At 33.8% G+C, this 21,935-nt stretch overlaps 1 protein-coding gene across 13 annotated transcripts in view; it reads right to left on the minus strand.

The window, feature by feature from the left end:
• The window catches only part of SPATA1 (spermatogenesis associated 1), a 67,711-nt gene that overhangs the window by 23,731 nt on the left and 22,045 nt on the right, over positions 1-21,935 (minus strand). For 11 of the 13 annotated variants that reach the window (XR_010410885.1, XR_010410886.1, XM_064588930.1 and 8 more), the window contains 8 exons: positions 21,635-21,863; positions 12,358-12,481; positions 11,568-11,628; positions 6,986-7,097; positions 5,990-6,115; positions 3,021-3,199; positions 1,133-1,231; positions 378-465 (listed from right to left, as the gene is read on the minus strand). Coding sequence is in view for 11 of the 13 variants with exons in the window: in XM_064588930.1 (XP_064445000.1) it covers positions 378-465; positions 1,133-1,231; positions 3,021-3,199; positions 5,990-6,115; positions 6,986-7,097; positions 11,568-11,628; positions 12,358-12,481; positions 21,635-21,863 (1,018 nt within the window). In the remaining 2 variants the exon portion in view is untranslated. The remainder of the gene's footprint in view (positions 1-377; positions 466-1,132; positions 1,232-3,020; positions 3,200-5,989; positions 6,116-6,985; positions 7,098-11,567; positions 11,629-12,357; positions 12,482-21,634; positions 21,864-21,935) is intronic. The other 2 variants (XM_064588929.1, XM_064588928.1) reach the window with 2 other exon arrangements.

A 21,935-nucleotide genomic window follows, 5' to 3' on the forward strand; every position in this document is an offset into this window, starting at 1 on the left:
AATTGGAATTGAGAATATTTCATTTCCTATTTACCCAATTATTTATGGCAGAGGAAAATTCCATAGTATCTGTTGAATTACTACTATTGTCTTTGTATTTCTAAAATTTTAAATTCTTAGATACTAATCTGTATCATAACTCTGGATGTAAATTCAATATCCCTATTTTATATTTCCAGATTGCTTTTAATTAAAATACAATGAACAAACTGTCTTTAAAAATAAAAGCTTCAAAACTAACTAAATAGCCACCGGTTTGCTTTTTTTTTTCCTGAAACACTTTGTAAAATCCACAAGTGAAAAAATATGATTTATATAAAATATTGTGCCAAGGAGAATAATGGTTAAATTTTTTGATAAGTTTTAAATTAACATACCTAATTGAGATTGTAAAGATGTGTTAATTTTCTTCTGTGCCGGTTCAGTTTTCAATGTGCGTAAATCTGAAACTGCTTGTTTTCTCACCTATAAAAAGAATCACCTTTCAAAAATGAACTTTGATCTTACCCTTCTAAAATTGAGAGAGGCCTAATTGAATGCTGCTAGTGAAAAGAATCTAGAATTGCATTAGAGTAACAAATCATAAAATCAGTTCCTCAGTTACACAACAAGCTACATTTCAAGCGCTCAATATCCTCATGTGGCTAGTGGCGGCTGTATCATTGCAGAAAGTTCTGATTCTAGAAAGGGGTCATTATTCATGTCATAGAGCTATTTCTGATAAAGAATTGAACTCTGAGCTTTTATATAATTATATATGAAAATAATCAGCATGAGATAATTACCCCCAGAACAGGTAAAAAAAACTAAATGGAGCTCAGAGTTCAGTGGTTTGTCAGATTTATGGATCACTCTAATATATGAAAATTACTTTTAAAATACTGAGACTATATACTGATTCAGAAGGTCCTTTTCCTTTAAATCTTAGGGAAATTCTACTAATTTTACTTTGGCCTTGTTATACATGCACCTTTACACAGGATTTAATTCTTGCATTTTTTTCACTCCTGCTCTTGGTTGTTAAGGTAACAATTTTAAGACAATCCTTACTATCCTTATGCTATTGATACCCAAAATTAAAATACTAAAACAACTTATTTCAAGATAAATGTTTATCTGATTAGGAAATTACCTTAACTTCTATCATGAGTTTCATTTTGTCAGTATCCAGTTTTCTCTTAAGTTGGTCAATTGCATGCTGTACTTCAGTGATCTGGATTATAAGGTAATTCTGTGTGAAATACATAAAGACCTCCTTATAACATCTATTTTTATTCTTAATTGCCTTGTAAACTACGAAGTGATAATACCAAAAAAGCAAATCATAAGAATAACCTATTGCATAAAATAAACTCATTGCTTTGGAGTAAATTTCTTAAGTCTCAGGGACCACATTCTCTTCTGTTCTACTACCTTTATTCATGTTTTATAAAAATAAGTAGATATCTGTACAAGTTGCCATTAAATTAGCACTACAAAGGCAAGAACTATTACTACAAAAGGAAGATACTAGGAAAGCTTTTGAAATTGTCATTATACTTCATTAGCTGAATCAGATTAGTATTACTTAAAAGCCTTTTTGGTTATTTTTGTTTAGAAAAGTTTATGAAGTATAGTGGTCAACAAAAACTATTTGGTAAAACAAAAAATCAGCTATGCAAAATAAAAAGTATCAGCTAAAATGGACAAACCATTACTTGAACCTATTTGAGTTTTACATTAGATTTATCTAAAATGGTAAGCTTTTACTCATAGAAACAGATTTGTGGGGGTGGGTGGGTAGAGAATAGGGGGAAATGGGTGAAGTTCTGAGGGTATAATGTCCAGCATGATAACTATAGTTAAAAATATTGTATTGTGTATTTGAAAGTTGCTTAGAGAATAGACCTTAAAAGTTCTCATCACAAGAAAAATAGTTTATAACTAAACATTGTAATCATTTCACAATATACACATATATCAAATCATGTTGTATATATCTAATGTTATATGCCAATTATATCTCAAGAAGACTGGGGAAAAATAAAATAGCAAACTTGTACTATTTCATCATGTCTAAAGTTAAATCCATACTTTTAATCTTTTTTGGTCAACCAACAAAAATTGATAAATGGCCTCTGGAATTTATTTGTTGTATATAGATGGCAGGATCACTCAAAAAGTAAACTTCATATTTCTGATCTATCAAGGTTCAATACTATCAAGAAAAAAATCAATTTAATAATTTCCTTAGAATATTAATACCTTTAGATTCTGTGGGTCTTATTAACTACTCCCCAGCTACAGAAAAGGAATGTAGTGCATACTGTTATTTCATCAGGTATTCATCTCTTTTCCATAGATTCAAAGAAAGTGACCGTATCCCCAGGTACAGAGGTAGATCCCAAGTAGTCTAAATTAGCACACAACACTCCCTAATAACTACTATTAATCCAGGTTAGGCCTGGCTGAACCCCCATCAGGCTAAAAGAAAAATATTCTTTTTTTTTTAAAGATTTTATTTATTTATTTGACAGAGAAAGACACAGCGAGAGAGGGAACACAAACGGGGAGTGGGAGAGGGAGAAGCAGACTCCCCGCTGAGCAGGGAGCCCGATGCGGGACTCGATCCTGGGACTCCAGGATCATGACCTGAGCCGAAGGCAGTCGCTTAACCAACTGAGCCACCCAGGCGCCCAAATTTTATATATTATTTGGGAGGCATATAGCCCTACTAGCCATTGGCAACTCTACTTGTACCATGAGGAAAAGCAGTCTTATTAAGAAGCCAACACTGAAAATAATAGGGAAGAACTACTGGAAGCGCCTAGTCTCTTTGAAGATATCATTAAGCTTCTGATTATATCTTTTCAGCACCATTATATGAGATCATAAATTTTCGTATTGTTTAAGTCAGGTTAAGTCAAGGTTTTGTTACCTGTAGCCCAAAGCATCCTACATATGATAATACTAATAATGATAAACCATGTATTTTGAGTAGAATTCTCTAATAGAAGGTGAACACATTTAGTAATAAGTACCTTAGAGTCTGTGATGTTTGCCAGATTCTTTGGTCTCATCTTGATCTCCCTGGCTTCAAGTTGCATGAGCAGTTTTTTATAGTAAAGTTCCAAATCTTCTCGAAGTTTTGTTAAAACCTCCTCTAATGATGCTGTAATTTTCTTTGTTTCAAAGTATTTTTTCTTCCAACCATCACAGGCTACAAAAAAAAGCAGACTATAGTGTGAGTCTGACTAAAGGATTAAACTTTTCAATCTGGAAAGGACACGAGTTAATTTAAACCCTTCTACGACCCTACCCTTCTTCCCTCATTCATATGTTGAGGAAATTAAAGCAAAGACTGAAATGTTTATTAGATAAAAGGATTTGCCTTATGAATATAGTAGTGATAAACATAGGAACCAAGTTCTTTAAACCTGTAATTTCTGAAAAATCTTGATTAAAAATATTACCTATAGAAAATGTGTCTATTTATTTTGATCACTTTTTTCCATAATCTGATTTGAAGTCATTAATTAAAATGATAAACAGAAAGGCATAATATTTTTTCAGCCCCCAAAATATGTTTTATAAAATAAGCTGATTCTGATTCATCACTTATTAAAATTATTCCAAATATATCTCCAAGCTTATCTTAAACCTGAGCCCCTTAGTTGAGAAAATTAGAAATTAAATACTGCCAATTTAGGGAATCACTTTGACACCAAGGAGAGTCTAAATACAAACTTAACAGGAACACAAACTGTATGCTACTATATCAGAATATGCATATGTTTAAAAGATTATCAAAGAAATGAAAACCCCAAATTTAAAAAGTCTATATGGTGATTTGATTAAAATTCAAGAGTTTATTATTTCCCTCATGCCTTATATCCAATCTCTCAGCAGGTTCTATTGGTACTATTGCCAAAATACTTCCAGCATCTGGCACATTCTACCTTCTTCAAAGTTATGTCCCTAGTCAATCCACTATCATTTTTTTTTTTTTAAGATTTATCCTGAGAGCGTGCACATGTGTGTGTGTGCAGAGGGAGAGGGAGAAGAATCTCAAGGAGACTACCCACTGAACGCAGAGCCCAACATGGGGCTCGAGCTCACAACCCTGCGATCATGACCTGAGCTGAAATCAAGTCAGATGCTTAATTGACTGAGCCATCCAGGCACCCCACTATCATCTTCTGAAAGTACATTATGTTTCTAACTGGTCTCCCTGCTTCCATTCTTGCCCCTCTAACCGACTATTCCATACAGCAGTCATTCTGATCTTTTAAAAATATTTTTTAAATCATATAAACCTCTAGCTTAAAAACCCAACAATGGCATCCTACCTTACTTAGAATAAAATCTAAACTTCTTGAATTGGCCTATCTGTTCCTTGCTGAGCTTTTATTTTCCTCTACATTACTCTGTATTACGTTCCAGCCACACTGGCCTCCTTTCAGGTCCTTACTACTGCAACCTCATTTCCATCTCTAGACCTTGACATTTTAGTGTTCCTTCTGCTCAGACTGTTTTTTTCCCCCTCTCTTTACCTGCCTGCCTCCTTATTAATCATATCTTAATGATATCGCCTCAGTGATGCCTTCCTTGAAAACCCTAGCTAAAGCATCTCTCCTGCCCCATCACCCTTTACTATGCTTTTTTTTTTAAATGGACTTCTGAGCTCTGGTCAGTAGCTGATATTGTCTTATTTGTTTACTGTCTGTCTCCTCCCATTAGAAGCAAGCTCCTATGAGCAGGGCCTTGTTTATCTTGTTTGCTGCTATATCCTCAGCATTTAAAACAATGTAGGGAATGGAGCACATAACCTCAATAAATATTTGATGGTTGATACATGCCTTTTATCTTGAAACATTTCTGTTAAAATAGAAAGTGAATGATCATTCTCATTTTATAAACAGAAAAAGGGAGGCACAAAGAGGAGAAATAAGTAAAAGACTGATCTGGTATTAGAATCTTGATTTTTAGTCCATTACTCAAAATCTATGATTTTTAGTCCATTACTCAAATTTATCTGATAAAATCACTTTTAACAGTACAAAAAAGCCGAGTCATTGCCACCATTTCCGGGATAACACTTAATATTATGAGGTGGAACCTGCAGAATTATCTCCTGACATTGCCTATAACCTTCAGTCAGTTCTAGTACTGAAGCAATAATTTTGCTGTAAATTGAGGATCCTAAAACCAGTTAATTCCATTTATACCTTTTATTCATATAATCCTCAAATACAATCCAAAATGCAGTCCTTTCAAACCCTTTAACATCTCTCAAACCATTATCCCATACTTTCTCCATTCTGGCTCATTTTTTCCATGTCTACCAGTCCTAATAATACTTGTTTCTAATTCTGTTGCAAGAAAACTAGCTGCTTTTCTACCTAATTTCTCTCATTCCTTCAATTCACTCATTTAGGTTAGCAAAGTAGATAGACACATAGCACAAAATTAAGCATGTAGGGAGGACTAGGATCCAGAGATTGCTTCTAGAGTAAGTGATATCTAAGCTAAGATTGAATGACTAGTAGGAAATAGCCAGGTGAGCTGGGAAGAGGGGAGACAGAAGGAAAAGGTGTAGTTGACAGAGGGAAAAACATGTCTGAAGGCCTATAGTCAAGAAGAGGCACATTTCAGATTCTAGCATACTTAAAGCTTTTCCTGGAAGCCTTTCTTGATCTCTTCCATCTAATTTGGGTGTTCTTCCTCTGTACTCCTGTGTGTACAATTCTGTAATTCCTTTATCATGGCATCATCAGGATGCATCATTTTTGTTTTCTTGATTATCATTTTCTCACTGGACTATAAGCTCTTTGAGGGCAGAGACAAAATTGTGTCTGCCTATTATCTCCTGAGTCCCTAGAACAGTGGCATTTATAAATTCAGTAGACAATAATGAATAAATAAATGTCAGTTATAAAAAAATTTGAACTTAAAATTTTAAAAACCTTCTGTAAAGCATGCCAGTGATAAAAGATGTAATAAACTTTACCATGATATCGCTTTAATTTGCTTTGTTCAAATAGCTTTTCAACTTTTTTTATTAGTTCTTCTCTAATTCTTTCCAGATATCGTCTTTCTTCCTTTACTTGTTTCATTTGTTCAATAATCTTCTCTCCTAAAAGGCAATAACCCATCAATGTCTAAAAGCTAAAAGCTGGAAGTGTAAAACTTAAAAGTAATTAAAATAGCAAGAGTAAATTTTACCCAAAAGTCTGGTTTTTTTGCTGCAGTATAGCATTTGCCACTATGGAAAATACTGAGGAGTCATTTCAGTTTCTAACAGAGATACATAAGGGGATTTTCAGATAAGTAAAGAGTATCATATGTCTCTTCTACATTTACATATATGTGTAGAAATTAGGTAAAGTTAAAGTAGTTATGCATCTTGGTTTAATTCTTTTGGTAAATTTATCTTGGACCTAGACTTATTGTCCTTACATGAAAAATGTGTGTGTGTACACACATATATACTTAAAGATTTTATTTATTTTCGAGAGAGAGAGTGTGTACATGAGCAGGGGCAGAGGGAGAGGGAGAGAGAAATCTCAAGCAGACTCTGCACTGAGCACAGAGCCCAACGTGGGGCTCAATCTCACAACCCTGAGATCATGACCTGAGCTGAAATCAAGAGTTGGATGCTTAACAGACTGAGCCACCCAGGTGCCCCCAGAAATGTATATTTTTAAAAGCACAAATATTAGTGATTAAACATATGCAGTAATTAACATATAATTCACATACTTTAAAATAATGTAACATTTTTGTGGTAAAATACACATAATAAAATTTACAGTTTTAACTATTTTTAAATGTACAGTTCAGTGGCATTATGTACATTCACGATGCTTTGCAACCATCGCCACCATCTAGCTCTAGAACTTTATCTTCCCAAATTGAAACTCTGTACCCATTAGGCAATAACTTCCCATTAATAGTTAACTTTATCTCATAGAATCATCTGTACTTATAGTGTCATCATACTTACTTTCAATCTGTAATAAAGAGGTATCAGTTATTCCGGGAGAAAGAGCAGGTTGACAAGGAAGTGAAGGAAAATCAATAAGCTCTGGTAGGGTGATGCACTCTTTTTTACCTATCTGTAAGCAAACATGAAAATCAGTAGGATATGGTAGGATGACACATTACTTTTCACCTATCTGTAAGCATTTGATAATTCACAACAGCAATGCATTTTTTTTTACTCATATGGTGACGAACTCCCAAATCTTTATTTATAACTATAGAGATTCTCTCTTGTGCTCCAGCTTCTCCATTCCACTATTCCTTGGATATTATACACAGGCACTTCACTTAATAGGAAAAAAAAAAAGATCCATTAATCCTTCCTAAACATGATTTCCTTCCAAGATTTCTTAGTTACATGTTATGATTTTAAAATTTTTCTAAGATGACTATTGATTTTTTTAAAATTGGGTCAACTTTGATAATTTATATCTGCTTTGAAAATTAGAATATGTATTACATTTTCAAATTTTAGCATATATTTTATTCTCATATATTTTATCTGCTCTGTATTTGTTTGTATCACCTTTACCTTTCCTAACTTTTGTGTTACCACCCTTTTACGATAAACTACCTTAAGCCTTACCAATGTTGATGTTTCTCTCACTAGCACTTCATAGATCTTGAGTTGTTTTCAATTCTGCTAGGTTTTTTACTTCTGTAACTTCTTAGTTTCTTCTTCTATCTTCATTAAATCCTTACCCCTTTGTTTTATTGTTCTTTTCCTAGTTTTTAATGTTCAGGTTCCAATAAGTTAATGGCAACCACCTAAATTACAATCTCTCCATATATCTTCCCAATTACTATAAAAGGAAAGCAAATAAAATTACCCATAATTTATGTCTACAGCATAACTAGGACACAGACTCCTTTAATCTACACATACTTTACTTTACATATAAGTGGGGAAATAAACACTCTAGATTAGCAGAGTGTGCTCAGGAGCCCACCTACAAGCATATGTGGACTGTGCATTAGAGATTGCTATACAAAGATAACACAATAAACAACCACGATTTAGTCTAGAAGGAGAGGGCCCCACATGCATAGAAGAAATACTGAGAGTAAGGATAAGATCTTGTAAGTCAGAGCACTTTTGATGAGGAGGCCAAAAGAAACGGATTATAAAATGTAGGGGGCCAGAGGTTGTAATCATGGGAAGGCAGCTTCTAGGAGAGAGAAAAATACTTTGGAAGAGGTGTTCCCTAGGCCCAGGTGGTAAGAGAAAAGAAGAAAGTGGCCAAGATAACAGCTCTGCTGAATTAAATTAGTAGAAGAGAATTCAAAGAAAATAGACACCAAAGACCCCATTTAAGAAATAAATAGATGCATTTCGCTATATCAACAGAAGAGGGGGCTCCTTATCTAAAAAGCAAAAGAACCACCAAACCACCACTCCCTGTTCCTCTGGAAGAACACCTGTTATTATTACTTATATGGAGAAATCCAACACAAGTAAACATAATACAAAATAATCTAGCATCCACACAAATTTACTTTTTAAAACCCTCAAAACAGAAGACAAAACAGGCAGCCATGAAGCAGAGAAAGACTTAACAATACTTCCAATATAGATTAAATGTAATTAAGCAAGCATTTGTAGATACCAACAACACAAATCAGAAATTTTAAAACTCAGAATAAAATAGGAAAAACAACAGGAAGATATGAAATGAAAGTTGGCTAAACTGAAGAAAGAAATTAAGGGAAAAACAAAATTGTTTCACAAATGAACAAATTAGCACATATCCAAGAAGGAACAAATATGGCGAAAAAAAGGATAGTGGAGAATACAAATAAAAAGAGCAAAGAAAATGAAACACAAAAATATAGTAAAATATATCTATTTTACTATTTTTATTTATATCTATTTTATATGTTATTTAGAGAAAGTAACATATATAAAAGGTAAAGAAAAAAAAGAAAACAATAGAATGGATCTACTAACTGAATTGTTTTCTGAAATTATAATTTTAGAAAACATTCCTGAAATAAAGAAGTCCTAATTTTCACACTGCAAGGATCCACTGTGTACCCAGAAAAACCTGATCTAGAATTCTCAATTGAGATACCGTCTGGTAAAACTAGTACACATTAAAGGACTCCTCTGGCCTTCCAGACAAATATACGCAAGCTAGTGTACAAAGAAAAGAAAACAAGGCACCACACTTATTAGTAACATATATAAAATAAGACATCAGTAGAGCAACATTTCAAAGGAACTGAAAGGAAAAAAGATCAAGCTATCCTTCAGGTAACAAAATTCTGTAACATGGATTAACAAATTTTGTAAAGGGCCAGAGAGTAAATAATTTAGGCTTTGTGGGCCACATATGGTCTCTGTCATGATTCTTCTTTTTTTCAATTCCTTAAAAATGTAGAAAACACTCTTAGGTCCAAGGCCTTACAAAACAGTCTGCAGGCCCTAGTTTGCTTAACTCTGCTCTAGACAAAGTTTTAAATGTGGAAGAAGAGAATATTATAGTGAGGTGCTTTTTTAAATTGAGCTTAATCCAATGAAGAGATGATTGAAAAATCTGCAAAAGAACTGGCAGTAAGTGTTGAATATATTTAATTACAGATCTGAGACTAAAACAAAAGCTGAGGGGGTAAGAGTAGAAGTATGGTATAAAAATGTTATATTCTTTGACACAGTAGAAATAACACAATTAAAAATACATGAGAGAAGAAAGGAGATTTTTTTGATCCCCCTGAATATAACAGGTAGGAGTCAGTGGATAATTTTAGAGGTAACAAAAGCGGAAGCATACATTTTTAAAAAAGGAAAAAGACTAAGAATACTAGTATAAATGTATTAGTGTAAAGGTAAGCACTAGAACAAAAATACAACCTTCCTAAAATGAGGAGGGGGGAAAAGTACAAATAAACTACATAGTAACTCACAGTAACTGTAACATAAAATAAAATGACAAATCTCAGGACAAACACATCAGTCCTATCAATAACATAAGCAGACGTAACTCACCTATGAAATGAAAAATATTTTCAGACTGTCTCACAAAGCAAAACCCAACTCTATCTAAGCTGTACATATAAGACATACCTAGGGGTGCCTGGGTAGCTTAGTCAGTTAAGCGTCTGCCTCCGTTCAGGTCATGATCTCAGGGTCCTGGAATCAAGCCCTGTATTGGGCTCCCTGCTCACTAGGGAGTCTGCTTGTCCCTCTCCCTTTGCCCCTCACCCCAGCTCATGCTCGCTCTCTCTTGCTCTGCTCTCTCTCTCAAATAAATAAATAAATAAATAAATAAAAATCTTAAAAAAAGACATACCGAAAACAAAGCAATTCAGAAAGGCTGGATAAAAAGTGGGGAAGGAAGATGAGGGTATGCCAAATAAATGTATACAAAAAGAAAGCAGGTTAGTATCTTGATATGCAATAAAGAAGAATTCGGGCCAAAAAAAAGCATTAAAAGGGCCAAAAAAGTGCAAAAGTTATTCTAGTGTTCACATAAGAACTTTGTGCCAAATAACATATAGAAATCTAAATAAATCAGAAACCACAGGAGATGTAAGGATAAACAGTAACACACTAATAATAGGAGATTCTAATATACCATTCTCAGTCTACGACATAGCAAGAGAAAATAATATGGATACGGAAAAAATAAGGATATGGAATACTTAAGGCATTCAGCAAGGTAGACTATAGACAAGGCACAGAGTAGAAGATACTTGCAACATACATAAGCATCAAAGAAATATCTTTAGAGTACTTAAAAAAATTATACTAATCAGAAACATATAGCAAACAACTCAAAAGAAACACTTGAAAAGGTACTTTCAAAAGGTTACCAAAATGGAGTCCGTAAAAATATTAAAACATGACCAACTTTATGGATAATCTGAGAAATTAAAATTCAAACCATGGATAGCATTAAGCATCCGCTAGACTGACAAAAATTTCAAAGCATGAAGATAGCATGTTTTATTAATATCCAGCAACAACAACAATTAATTACTGAAGATGATGTTCCTTTTGCTCTAAAACCCAAGGGCCCTGAGCTGTGATTCCCCTACTAGGGCTTGTCTCAGACTCCAGTCAGCATTCCAATCTACTACACATCAGGCAGCAGCACTGTATGCGCTGGCCGTTAAAACACAAGCGGCAACACTGCTTGCAATGTCTCTCAGATCACCCTTTGAACCTTCTCTTGCTTTGCGCCCAAAGCTGGTGTCTTTTAGATTACTTGATTAAAAACAAAAAACAAAACAAAAAATCTGAAGCAGCACATCCAAATGTGGCAAATCTTTCTCCAAATTCAAGAGGTCCATCAAATGACTCATTCTCAGTGATAACTAGGGCAAGATATCCTAACCTAGCTTTCACTTAAAGGGCGTACCTCAACATGTCCCACCCATACCATGGAACACCCAAAAATTTCACTGAAATGGTAAGCTCCTGAATTTTCTTGAGGCTTATCTCCCATCCTATAACCTTAAACATTTTAAGCTGCAGTTTTGTTTCAATTTAAGTATAAATGTTGTTGCAATACTGCATTTAAACAAAAACTTTAAAATCATACCTGATTGTCCTCTGTTCTAATGATATTAACTCCATCATCTTCATTTTTCCAAAGAAATTGACTTAAAGGGAATGACAGATTTGAAAATCATATTAAAAAAAAGATTCCATGAATATTATTCACATTTTATATCTTATTTGATATTCTATAAACACAAATGTAACATTAAAACCTTTTAAAAAGCCTGAGACCATAGTATATTATCTTTCAAACTCATTAATGATCAACATAAACTACATTTAGTTTGAATAAGAAAATCATATTTAATTATATTACAGCTAAATTCAAATCACATTGCAATGTCTATAGCAAAGTAAAATAAAAATTTTGGAAACATATTTTGTTTGTAGTTCTTTTGAGAATGATTGTTTATAAAATCCCTTATCTTAACTTCAAAAGACTATATGCAAAACTGTTGTCTAAATACTGTAATTCTGAATGAAATGATTCCATATGAAGCTCAAGCACACTGGTTAGTTTACCCATAACCAAGAATCTAAGTGAGGCAGAAAAATTCTAATAAAGGCAAATAAAGACAAATTTTTCTGTCATTACTCTGCCCTTGATGATAAAATAATTATAATGGAAATAAATTTAAGGGATAAATTATTCATTAGAGAGGAATGTTCGTATATAACAGTAGAGATTAGAATCAAGGTCATTTTAACTAAAAATATCACTAATTTCACTCATATGTTTGTTCTAATTAGAAGTCCTTATAAAAGTACCCTGGATAGCTCACTCTTTCTTATAGACTACGATATGTGGAATCAACATCTAAACTAATTACCTTTTTTTGTTGCTAAAATAATCACTATTTGATTCTCCCAATGATCCTGGAACTTCAGAATTTCCAATTTGATTTTTTCCAGTCTGGTTTTCTTTTGGAGTGGCTTTTCCCCCAGCTGATGTTGCTGTTCATCCATGGCAAATAAAGTTCATAATATTAAGAAAATAGTAAAATAAAATTTCATACAAATATATATATATATATGTACATACTATAATCTTGTCCCATGTTTCAGAATCTCCATGGACTCTACAATTCATGATATAAGGCAACAATTTCCAAAGTGAATTTCATGAAACAGTTTATGTGAAGAATTCTTTGGTCAATTCAGTTTGAGAAAAAACGAATACGAGGAATATACACCGCCCCCCCCCCCGCAGGATTTCTCTGTTTTTATGTACAATGTGAATCTGCAAGATGGGGGTAAGTTAGGTTTTATTCAAACTTAATTGTCCTCAGAAAGTTTTGCCAAAAGCATCTTTTGAAACTGTATTGAGGAAATTTTCTTGGAAAATACAGAGCATATAATGTCATTTGTTATTTCACATACATTTCTATTTATAAAACCTCCCTTCATTTTAACAAAATATCCCCATATAGGAAAACTATGCAATGTCTTTAAAATGTTAACACTGATGTTCTATATGATCTATATGAACAAAAGATCTATGAACCTGGCAGTGTTAATGCAGATATTTTTCCTGTGGATAAATCAAATTTTTTAATTTAGAAAAAATTAATGAGTCATGTTAATAATTGAAAAATCATTTATAAGGGTTGCCACAAAATTTTGCAACTTGAAGCTCATACTGATTTTAGTCTAGTAGCTACATTTCCCAGCTGGTACATTTGAAATAGTCTTTTTAGAACAACAAACAGGGATTTTCTAAAGGATATATATGACGCAAAATGAACAAAACCCAGATATATCAGCTGTTTAAAAGCTAATAGTAAAATACCATCCCCCCACCCACCCAAAGAAAGAAACAACAATGCAAAATTCAGATTTTGAGTAATTGTGATAGGGATATGGCACATGTATCTCATTCCTAGTAACAGCTTAGAGCATGATGACTGCACCATTCAATACCTCTGCAATTTAATGACATAAAGAAAGGTCTATTCATTTTTTAAAAAATCGTAATAGTGTTTTGAGAGCTATAGTAATATATGCACAAAATGTTATAGATTCAGAGAAGAGGAAGTGATAACTGTGAAACTATGTTTTGAACTGTGAGATGTTTGCCTGACAAAGAGAGTAAGAAGAATTTAAGCAAAGAAAATGGCATTTGCAAGATACGGAGTACTAAAATATGCATCATTTTTGACAATAGTGAAAAGTTCAGCATGACTCTAGCACAGTGTTATACATAAAGCATGGGCTTTAGTCAAACACAGGCACTGTCACAGCAGGTGTTACTTCTCTAACCCAAGTTTTCTTATCTCTAAAATGGCAGAGTACATGTCAAGCACGCAGCACAGCACCCAATCTTCAGGAGTCTCTTGACTTCAAGTTCTGATTTCAGTTCCACTGCATTTCATAGTTCAGGTCTTTATTACCTCAGTCTATTCTCCATAATGTAACGTAAGTTGTTTTTCCAGAACTGAAATCCAATCATGTTACTCCCATTAAAACAAAGCAGGAAAGAATATCCAATGGAAAAAGTCTCTTCAACCAATGGTGTTGGGAAAATTGGACAGCCACATGCAGAAGAATGAAACTGAACCACTTTCTTACACCATACACAAAAATACATTCAAAATGTATGGAAGACCTAAATGTGAGACAGGAAATCATCAAAATCTTAGAGAACACAGGCAACAACCTCTATGACATCAGCCATAGTGACTTCTTACTAGATATGTCTCTGGAGGCTAGGGAAACAAACAAACAAAAAGAACAATCGGGATTTCATCAAGATGAAAGCCTTCCACACAGTGAAGGAAACAATCAAGACTAAAAGGCAACCTTTGGAATAGAAGAAATTTGAAAATGACATACCTGACAAAGGGTTAGTGTTCAAAATCTATAAGGAACTTATTAAACTCAACACCTAAAAAATAAATAATCCAGTTGAGAAATGGGCAGAAGACATGAATAGACACTTTTCCAAAAAAGACTTACAGATGGCCAAGAGACACATGAAAATATGCTCAACATCACTGATCATCGGGAAATACAAATCAAAACTACAATGAGATATCACCTCACTCCTGTCAGAATGGCTAAAATCAACAACACAGGAAACAGATGTTAGCAAGAATGTGGAGAAAGGGGAACCCTCTTACACTTTTGGTGGGAATGCAAGCTGGTGCAGCCACTCTGGAAGACAGTATAGAGGTTCCTCAAAACATTAAAAATAGAACTACCCTACGATCCAGCAATTGTACCACTAGGAATTTACCCAAAGGATACAAAAATACTGATTCGAAGGGACACACGCACCACAATGTTTATATGCTTATAGCAGCATTACCAACAAGAGCCCAACTGTGGAAAGAGCCCAAATGTCCATTGACTTATGAATGGATAAAGAAGTTGTGGTGTGTGTGTGTGTGTGTGTGTGTGTGATGGAATATTACTCAGCCATCAAAAAGAATGAAATCTTGCCATTTGCAACAACATGGATAGAGCTGGAGTGTATTATGCTAGGTGAAATAAGTCAGAGAAAGAAAAATAACATACGATTTCACTCATATGTGGAATTTAAGAAATGAAACATATAATAATGGCGGGGGGAAGGCAAACAAATCATAAAACAGACTCTTAACAATAGAGAACAATCTGAGGGTTGCTGGAGGGAAGGTGGATGGAGGGATGGGTTAAATGGTGATGGGTATTAAGGCAGGCCCTTGTGATGAGCACTGGGTGTCATACATAAGTGATGAATCACTAAATTCTATTCCTGAGATTAATATTACACTGTATGTTAACTAACTGGAATTTTTTTTATTTTTAAAATTTTATTATGTTTTGCTAATCACCATATATTACATCATTAGTTTTTGATGTAGTGTTCCATGATTCATTGTTTGCGTATAACACCCAGTGCTCCATTCAGTATGTGCCCTCTTTAATACCCATCACCAGGCTAACCCATCCCCCCACCCCCCTCCCCTCTAGAACCCTTAGTTTGTTTCTCAGAGTCTATAGTCTCTCATGGTTCGTCTCCCCCTCCGATTCCCCGCCTTCATTTTTCCCTTCCTACTATCTTCTTTTTTTTAAAAAAACATATAATGTATTATTTGTTTCAGAGGTACAGGTCTGTGATTCAACAGTCTTACACAATTCACAGCACTCACCATAGCACATACCCTCCCCAATGTCTATCACCCAGCCACCCCATCCCTCCCACCGCCCAATTAACTGGAATTTAAATAAAAACTTGAAATAAACACAAGCTCAGATGGCTTCTCATTGCCTAAAAATTCCTTAGTTTTGGAACCAAGGCCCTTGCAGTTCAAGTCCCTACTTACCTCTCCAGTTGTACTTCATGGTACTTCTTCCTCCCCTTCTACCCCCAAACTATAGTAGTAGAAGTAGTAGTAGTAGTAGTAGTAGTAGTAGTAGTAGTAGTAGTAGTAGTAATGATAATAGCTAAAAGTTACCGAACCAACTACCACATTAAGCAAATCCTGAAAGCTCCATTCATATCATGATCTCTGTAAAGGAAGCCTTCTGGCATTAGGCAGTGAACAATCTGCATGGCCAAACATTTGCAACCCTGGGTTTGCAACCCTGGGTTTGAAGTCAGAATACAAAGCGTTCTCTATATCATCTTAAAGAACTTGGACTTTAAGTAGTAATTAATGAGTCTTTCAAAGGTTTTCAAGCAGGGAGATAAATAATCCAGCCTGTAACAAGAAGAATGATGCTGACTACGTTCTGGAGAACAGACTGGAAAGCAGATTATAAGCAAGGAGGCTACAAAATGGTTTTCAAGGTTCCTTTACTCTAACAATCTATTATTCTACAGTGAGGAATATTTCAAAGCTTAAAGTCTGAACAACTAGAAGAATGATGAAACCAAAGAAGTCAAAAAAGTATACTTGTTTGGGGGCAACAATAGAGTCAAGTATTAAACACATTAAACAAAAAAGTAGAGGTGTGCAGCACAGACCCATGGGAAAGAACAGAAGATATCTAATGGAAGAGAATACCCATTTCAATATGAAAATGAGTAAAGCATTACTCTGTCTCCTTCATTAAAGGACTTGTAAAACACACTATGCACATTCTTAACAGCTATATTTAATAATATCATAATGTTAGACCTCAGATATTTTGCATTCTCATGTACCACAAAAGAGTAATTTGGCATTTTTAAGAAACTGCACAACAACCAACATATGGAAAAAAATTAAGGAACTTTATCTCACATCACATATAAAAATTAGTTCCTGGTAGATTAATAAACTAAATTGGAAAAGGAAACCATAAAATGTTACATCTCAGGGCAGAAAAGGGATTTTTTAAAAAGACATAACTACCCATAAATGAAAATGCCAATAAACTTGATGATATTAAAATTTAAGAACTGCAGTTTCATTTCTGCTTAGGATTATAGAAAGATGAAACAGTGCTCCCACTTGAACAAGGAGAAAAAGGTAAATAATCTATAAAATAATAAATTTTCTTGAACTCATTAGAGAATTATAGTTGCAAGGAGTTGAATTCCAATTCCCTCCTAGGAGAAAATTGTTTCATCTTTGGCAGACCACAGGAGGAAGGAGTAACTACTATTAAAAGAAATAAGAAGAAAACAGCTAAAATTTAAAGGAATTCTAAAGGCCAATGTAGGCTACCAGGATAGTTTAGAATCTCTGGAATCCTCAAACACAAAGGAAAGTCAATACTTAATAGCAAGCTCCTTTCCATGTGCCTGTACCATACTTACAGGAAAGACTGGGGGTAGAGCCGGAGACCTGAAAGAGCCATCATTGACACATAGGAGAGAAACCCCTTCACACAAAGCAAGACTTAAGCCACTGCGGGGAGGAACAGGAAACTCTCCCATCTCAGAACCCACACAAAAACCTATTGGCTCTCATGGAGGAACTGAGGCAAAAGCCATCAGCTCTAAAGGGGAAAGCAGGTGACTCTCCTTCCAACAATATTAGCTTTGAAAAGTCTTATCACTGGGGAGGGGGTAGGAAACCCTCTCATCACCAGTCAGATAAAGGCCTAAAGGAAGGGTAGAAGCAAAAGCTGTAAGGATCATCTCGGGCCCAGGATCATGCACTGATACAAAGCATAGGTTTACTACCACTGGGTGGGGGGAACAACTCTCTCCTAAATATAAAAAGTCATTCTTTCCCTTACTTTTAATTTCTTTAAAGATAACTAACAATGTAAAGTAAAAATGGTAAAAATTTATTGTGGAGTTATATACAGAAGTAAAATATATGACAACAATAGCACAAAGGAATTGAGGGAGGAAATAGAAGTAATACTGCTATATGGTTCTTATATATGAAGTTGTATATAATTTGAAAGTAGACTTCAAATTAAAAGTGTATTATGCATACCTTAGAGCAAGAGTCAGCAAACCTTTTCTTAAAGGGCCAGATACTAAATATTTCAGGCTCATGGACATTTGGTCTTTATCACAACTACTCAAGTCTGTCATTGTAGTATAAAAACAATCATTGAAAATATGTAAACAAATGGGTATGGCTGTGTTCCAATAAAAGTTTATTTATGAAAACAAGCCATAGGTGTGGATTAAAATAAAATAGGGGGGCGCCTGGGTGGCTCAGTTGGTTAAGCGACTGCCTTCGGCTCAGGTCATGATCCTGGAGTCCTGGGATCGAGTCCTGCATCGGGCTCCCTGCTCAGCAGGGGGTCTGCTTCTCCCTCTGACCCTCTTCCCTCTCGTGCTCTCTGTCTCTCATTCTCTCTCTCTCAAATAAATAAAATCTTAAAATAAAATAAAATAAAATAAAATAAAATAAAATAAAATAAAATAAAATAGGGGTGCCTGGCTGGCTCAGTCAGTGGAACATGCAACTCTTGATCTTGGGGTTGTGAGTTTGAGCTCCACATTGGGCGTAGCGATTACTTAAAAATTAAAAAAAAAAATTTAAAAAAGTATAAATATAGGTATTTGCTGACCTCTTCCCTATAGCAACCACTAACAATTTTCTAAAATGAGAAATAGTGGGCCAATAGTGGAGATAAAAGTGAATCATAAAAAACTTCTCAATCTAGAAAAAGTCAAGAAAATGGAAAAACTAGGAAGATAGAAGACATGAGACAAATAGAAAACAAATAGCAAGATGGCAGATTTAAAACCAACCACATCAATAATTATATTGAATGTAAGTGGTCTAAATAAACACCCCTAGTAAAAGGCACAGATTGTCAAACTGGACTAAAAAGTAAGATCTAAATATTTGCTGTCTACAAGAAACCCACTTTGGATATTCAGTAATAGATAAAAGAATGGAGAAAGATACACCATGCAAACACTAATAAAGAGAAAGCTTGAGTGACTATATTAATATCAGACTAAATAAACTTTAAAATAAAGACTATTACCAGAAATAAAGAGAAACATTACATAATCACATTGGGGTCAATTCATCAAGACATGATAATCCTAAATGTGCATGCATTTAAATAACAGCTTCAAAATACATAAGCAAAACTGATAAAGAGTTGAAGATGTCAACACAATCCTTGCAACACTTAGAGCATGTTGACAAAATTTAAGAATTCCTTTCATCAAAAGAATCATAAAGATAATAAAAAGACAAGCCATGAACTAAAATCTAGAGTGAATTAAATATACAAACAGACACACACACACACAGACATACACACACACACATATCGTGGAAAAAATATATATGTAAATTAAATGAATCAATATTTAAAAGAAAGAAAAATGAGCAAAACGTTTGAGTGAAGGCAAATCCAAATGGCCATTAAACATATGAAAACATGTTCAACCAAAGAAAACCATTAGAAAAGAAAAATATTTGGAATTAAAAATTCAGTGTAAGGATTTAACAGGAGATAAGACACAACTAAAGGGAGAATCAGTAAAATAGATTTGGAAGAAAAATCTGCAGAAATTATCCAAAATGTACAGCAGAGAAACAGGAGACAGAAGATATCTGATAGAATGGCAAGTTATGGTTCAATAGAACTTTCAGATGTTGCTGCTGGGTACAACCACCTTGGAAAACATGTGGACATTATTTAGTAAAGCTGAATATGTACAAACAATGCCAGTGCTAGGTACACTCTCTTGATATCCTTATGCACATGTACATTTAAGAGTCATGTACAATAATGTACATAAAAGCATATTTGTAATTCCCGCAAACTGGCGGACCAAATGTCCATCATCAGAATAAGTCAATTATGGTATAGTCATATAATGGAATATTATACAACAATGAAAAAATGAAATGGTATTTTATGTGAAACATGATTGAATCTTGCAATGTTGAACAAAAGAAGTCAAAAATAAAATACTTTCAATCTTATTCCATCTTAATGCAATTCAAAACATACAAAACTAAACTACTGTTAAGGAATACATATTTAGGTTGTAAAACTATAAAGAAAACAATTATCTCAAAAAAATCAAAGTAGTAGTTATCTCTAGGAAGAAAGAGGATGTGACCAGAGGAAGACACACAATGTTGAAAAGTTCTTATAAGAAAAAGAATAACAACAAAAAACACAGCCTTAGAAACAGTCATTAAACTTCTAATAAAAAAAAATAACAGGACAAATGCACAAAGCACTTAGAAAAATGTTGCTTGCAGCAGTATTCATAATAGCAAAAACACTGATACAGTGTTGGGTACATAAGTTATACCACAAGGAATTCTATAATGATGTAGATCTATATTTATTGATATGAAATATCTACAATATATTCTAAAATACAAGAAGAGGCTCTAAGAGGGTTTGTATCTTCATTTTTAAAAGTTAAAAATATTTATTACATATAAGAACTGAAAAAAATAACTAAAAGAATATAAACCAGAATACTAACAGAAGCCATCTCTGGATGGTAGAATTATTTTTAATCTTAATTTTTTTCTTCATAGTTATTGGTGTTTCTAGAACTTTTTAAAAATGAGCATATGCTGGCCAGCATACTTTTTTTGGAGTAAAGCACCAAGAAATTAATACAATTTAAAAACTACACTTGTATAAAATTCAAGGGTTAAATACTCCCACCAAAGATTTTTTTGGGTTTTGTGCAAATATCTGGCCAGTAGCCCAGGATGTGAAAGCTGTGAAGCTTTATGTAGGCAACTGCCCACTTCATCAGCCACTTGACCTTGTACTTTTCAGGAATGCTGGGATTCTACTCTGAATTTTTTTCCCCAGGTATTTTTCCCCTTTAACCTTTAAGTAATACCATGACTGGAAAACAGTATTTAACACTGTAGAGAGACAAGCCTAAATCAAGGAGGTAAAGATTCTCACTGAACATCTCACTGGCATCAAAAAAATAGGTGGATCTCATCCACATGTCTCATCAGAAATAATAAAACATGTCAGAAGGGTAAATACTAAAGAAGGTGCTAAGTTTGAACTATCATTGGATATAGCACAAACTTAGAATGTAAGAATGGCTATAACTGATGATGGAGAAAAATGCAACTGGTTAAGAACATGTATATTTTGCAGCTGTAATGGATGTTGTCATTAATTGGAGGGGTTCATTTATAAATGTTTAGTATATTTGCTTTTCCATCACGAACAGTTTATTTCCTTATGCAATATTTTTTCAGTAAGTTCTTATAGTATAGTTCCAGCTTTATTTATATGTTTAATTTTATCTACCATTTTTTAAGAACTGAACTATCAGTACATTGATGAATGTAATCATATAAAAATTTCTGATTCTTTGAAATACAAATGTCTCCCAGCATTAAAGTTGATTTGCTTTGATTTGATACAGTTATTGTGGCTAAGATCCTTCTCACTTATAGTAATAACACCAAGGTTTTATGCAGCGATCACTTCCTTTCTCCTTTAGCCTTAACTTTATCTGAAACTATTATAAAAGAAGGTAGTAGAGTTTATTTAAGTGTGATAAGTATTTTGATTTGGCTTTTAACATAGTAAATTTTTTTTCTCTCACTTGGTGAAACTATTTTTAAAAATCCCCAAATGGAATTGTAGCTTTCCTTTTATACTGCCACATTTGTGTAAGGCTAGATTTGCCCAGAATTTGCTCACAGACCTGACTACTAAAACGTACTATAATAACCTCTTTGTTTTTCCCATTCCAGTTGAAATCACCTTCTTCCTGATTTTTGTTAAGAAGCTCTTTCAAAGTGTTTACTAAAAAACTGGGATCTGTTCCAGGTTCTTCGTTCAACAAAGTTACACTAAGTGGTCTGTGGATTATTCCATCAGCCTCAGCAACACCATTATTAGTCTGCTGCCCATCTAAAGAAACAGTTGATGCTGAATAAATATTTCCTAAATGATCCATTATAGGAAGCAAATATAATTCTGGTTGAAGAGCCTAAAACATACAGGAAATTAAAAAAAATTAGTTTGTAATTTAAAAAAACAGTAAGTTAAAAAAATTAACATA

The sequence above is a fragment of the Mirounga angustirostris genome, unplaced genomic scaffold, assembly GCF_029215605.1.
Source record: "Mirounga angustirostris isolate CCGP_5_RB_7025 unplaced genomic scaffold, mMirAng1.0.hap1 SCAF_4, whole genome shotgun sequence".
NCBI lineage: Eukaryota > Metazoa > Chordata > Mammalia > Carnivora > Phocidae > Mirounga > Mirounga angustirostris.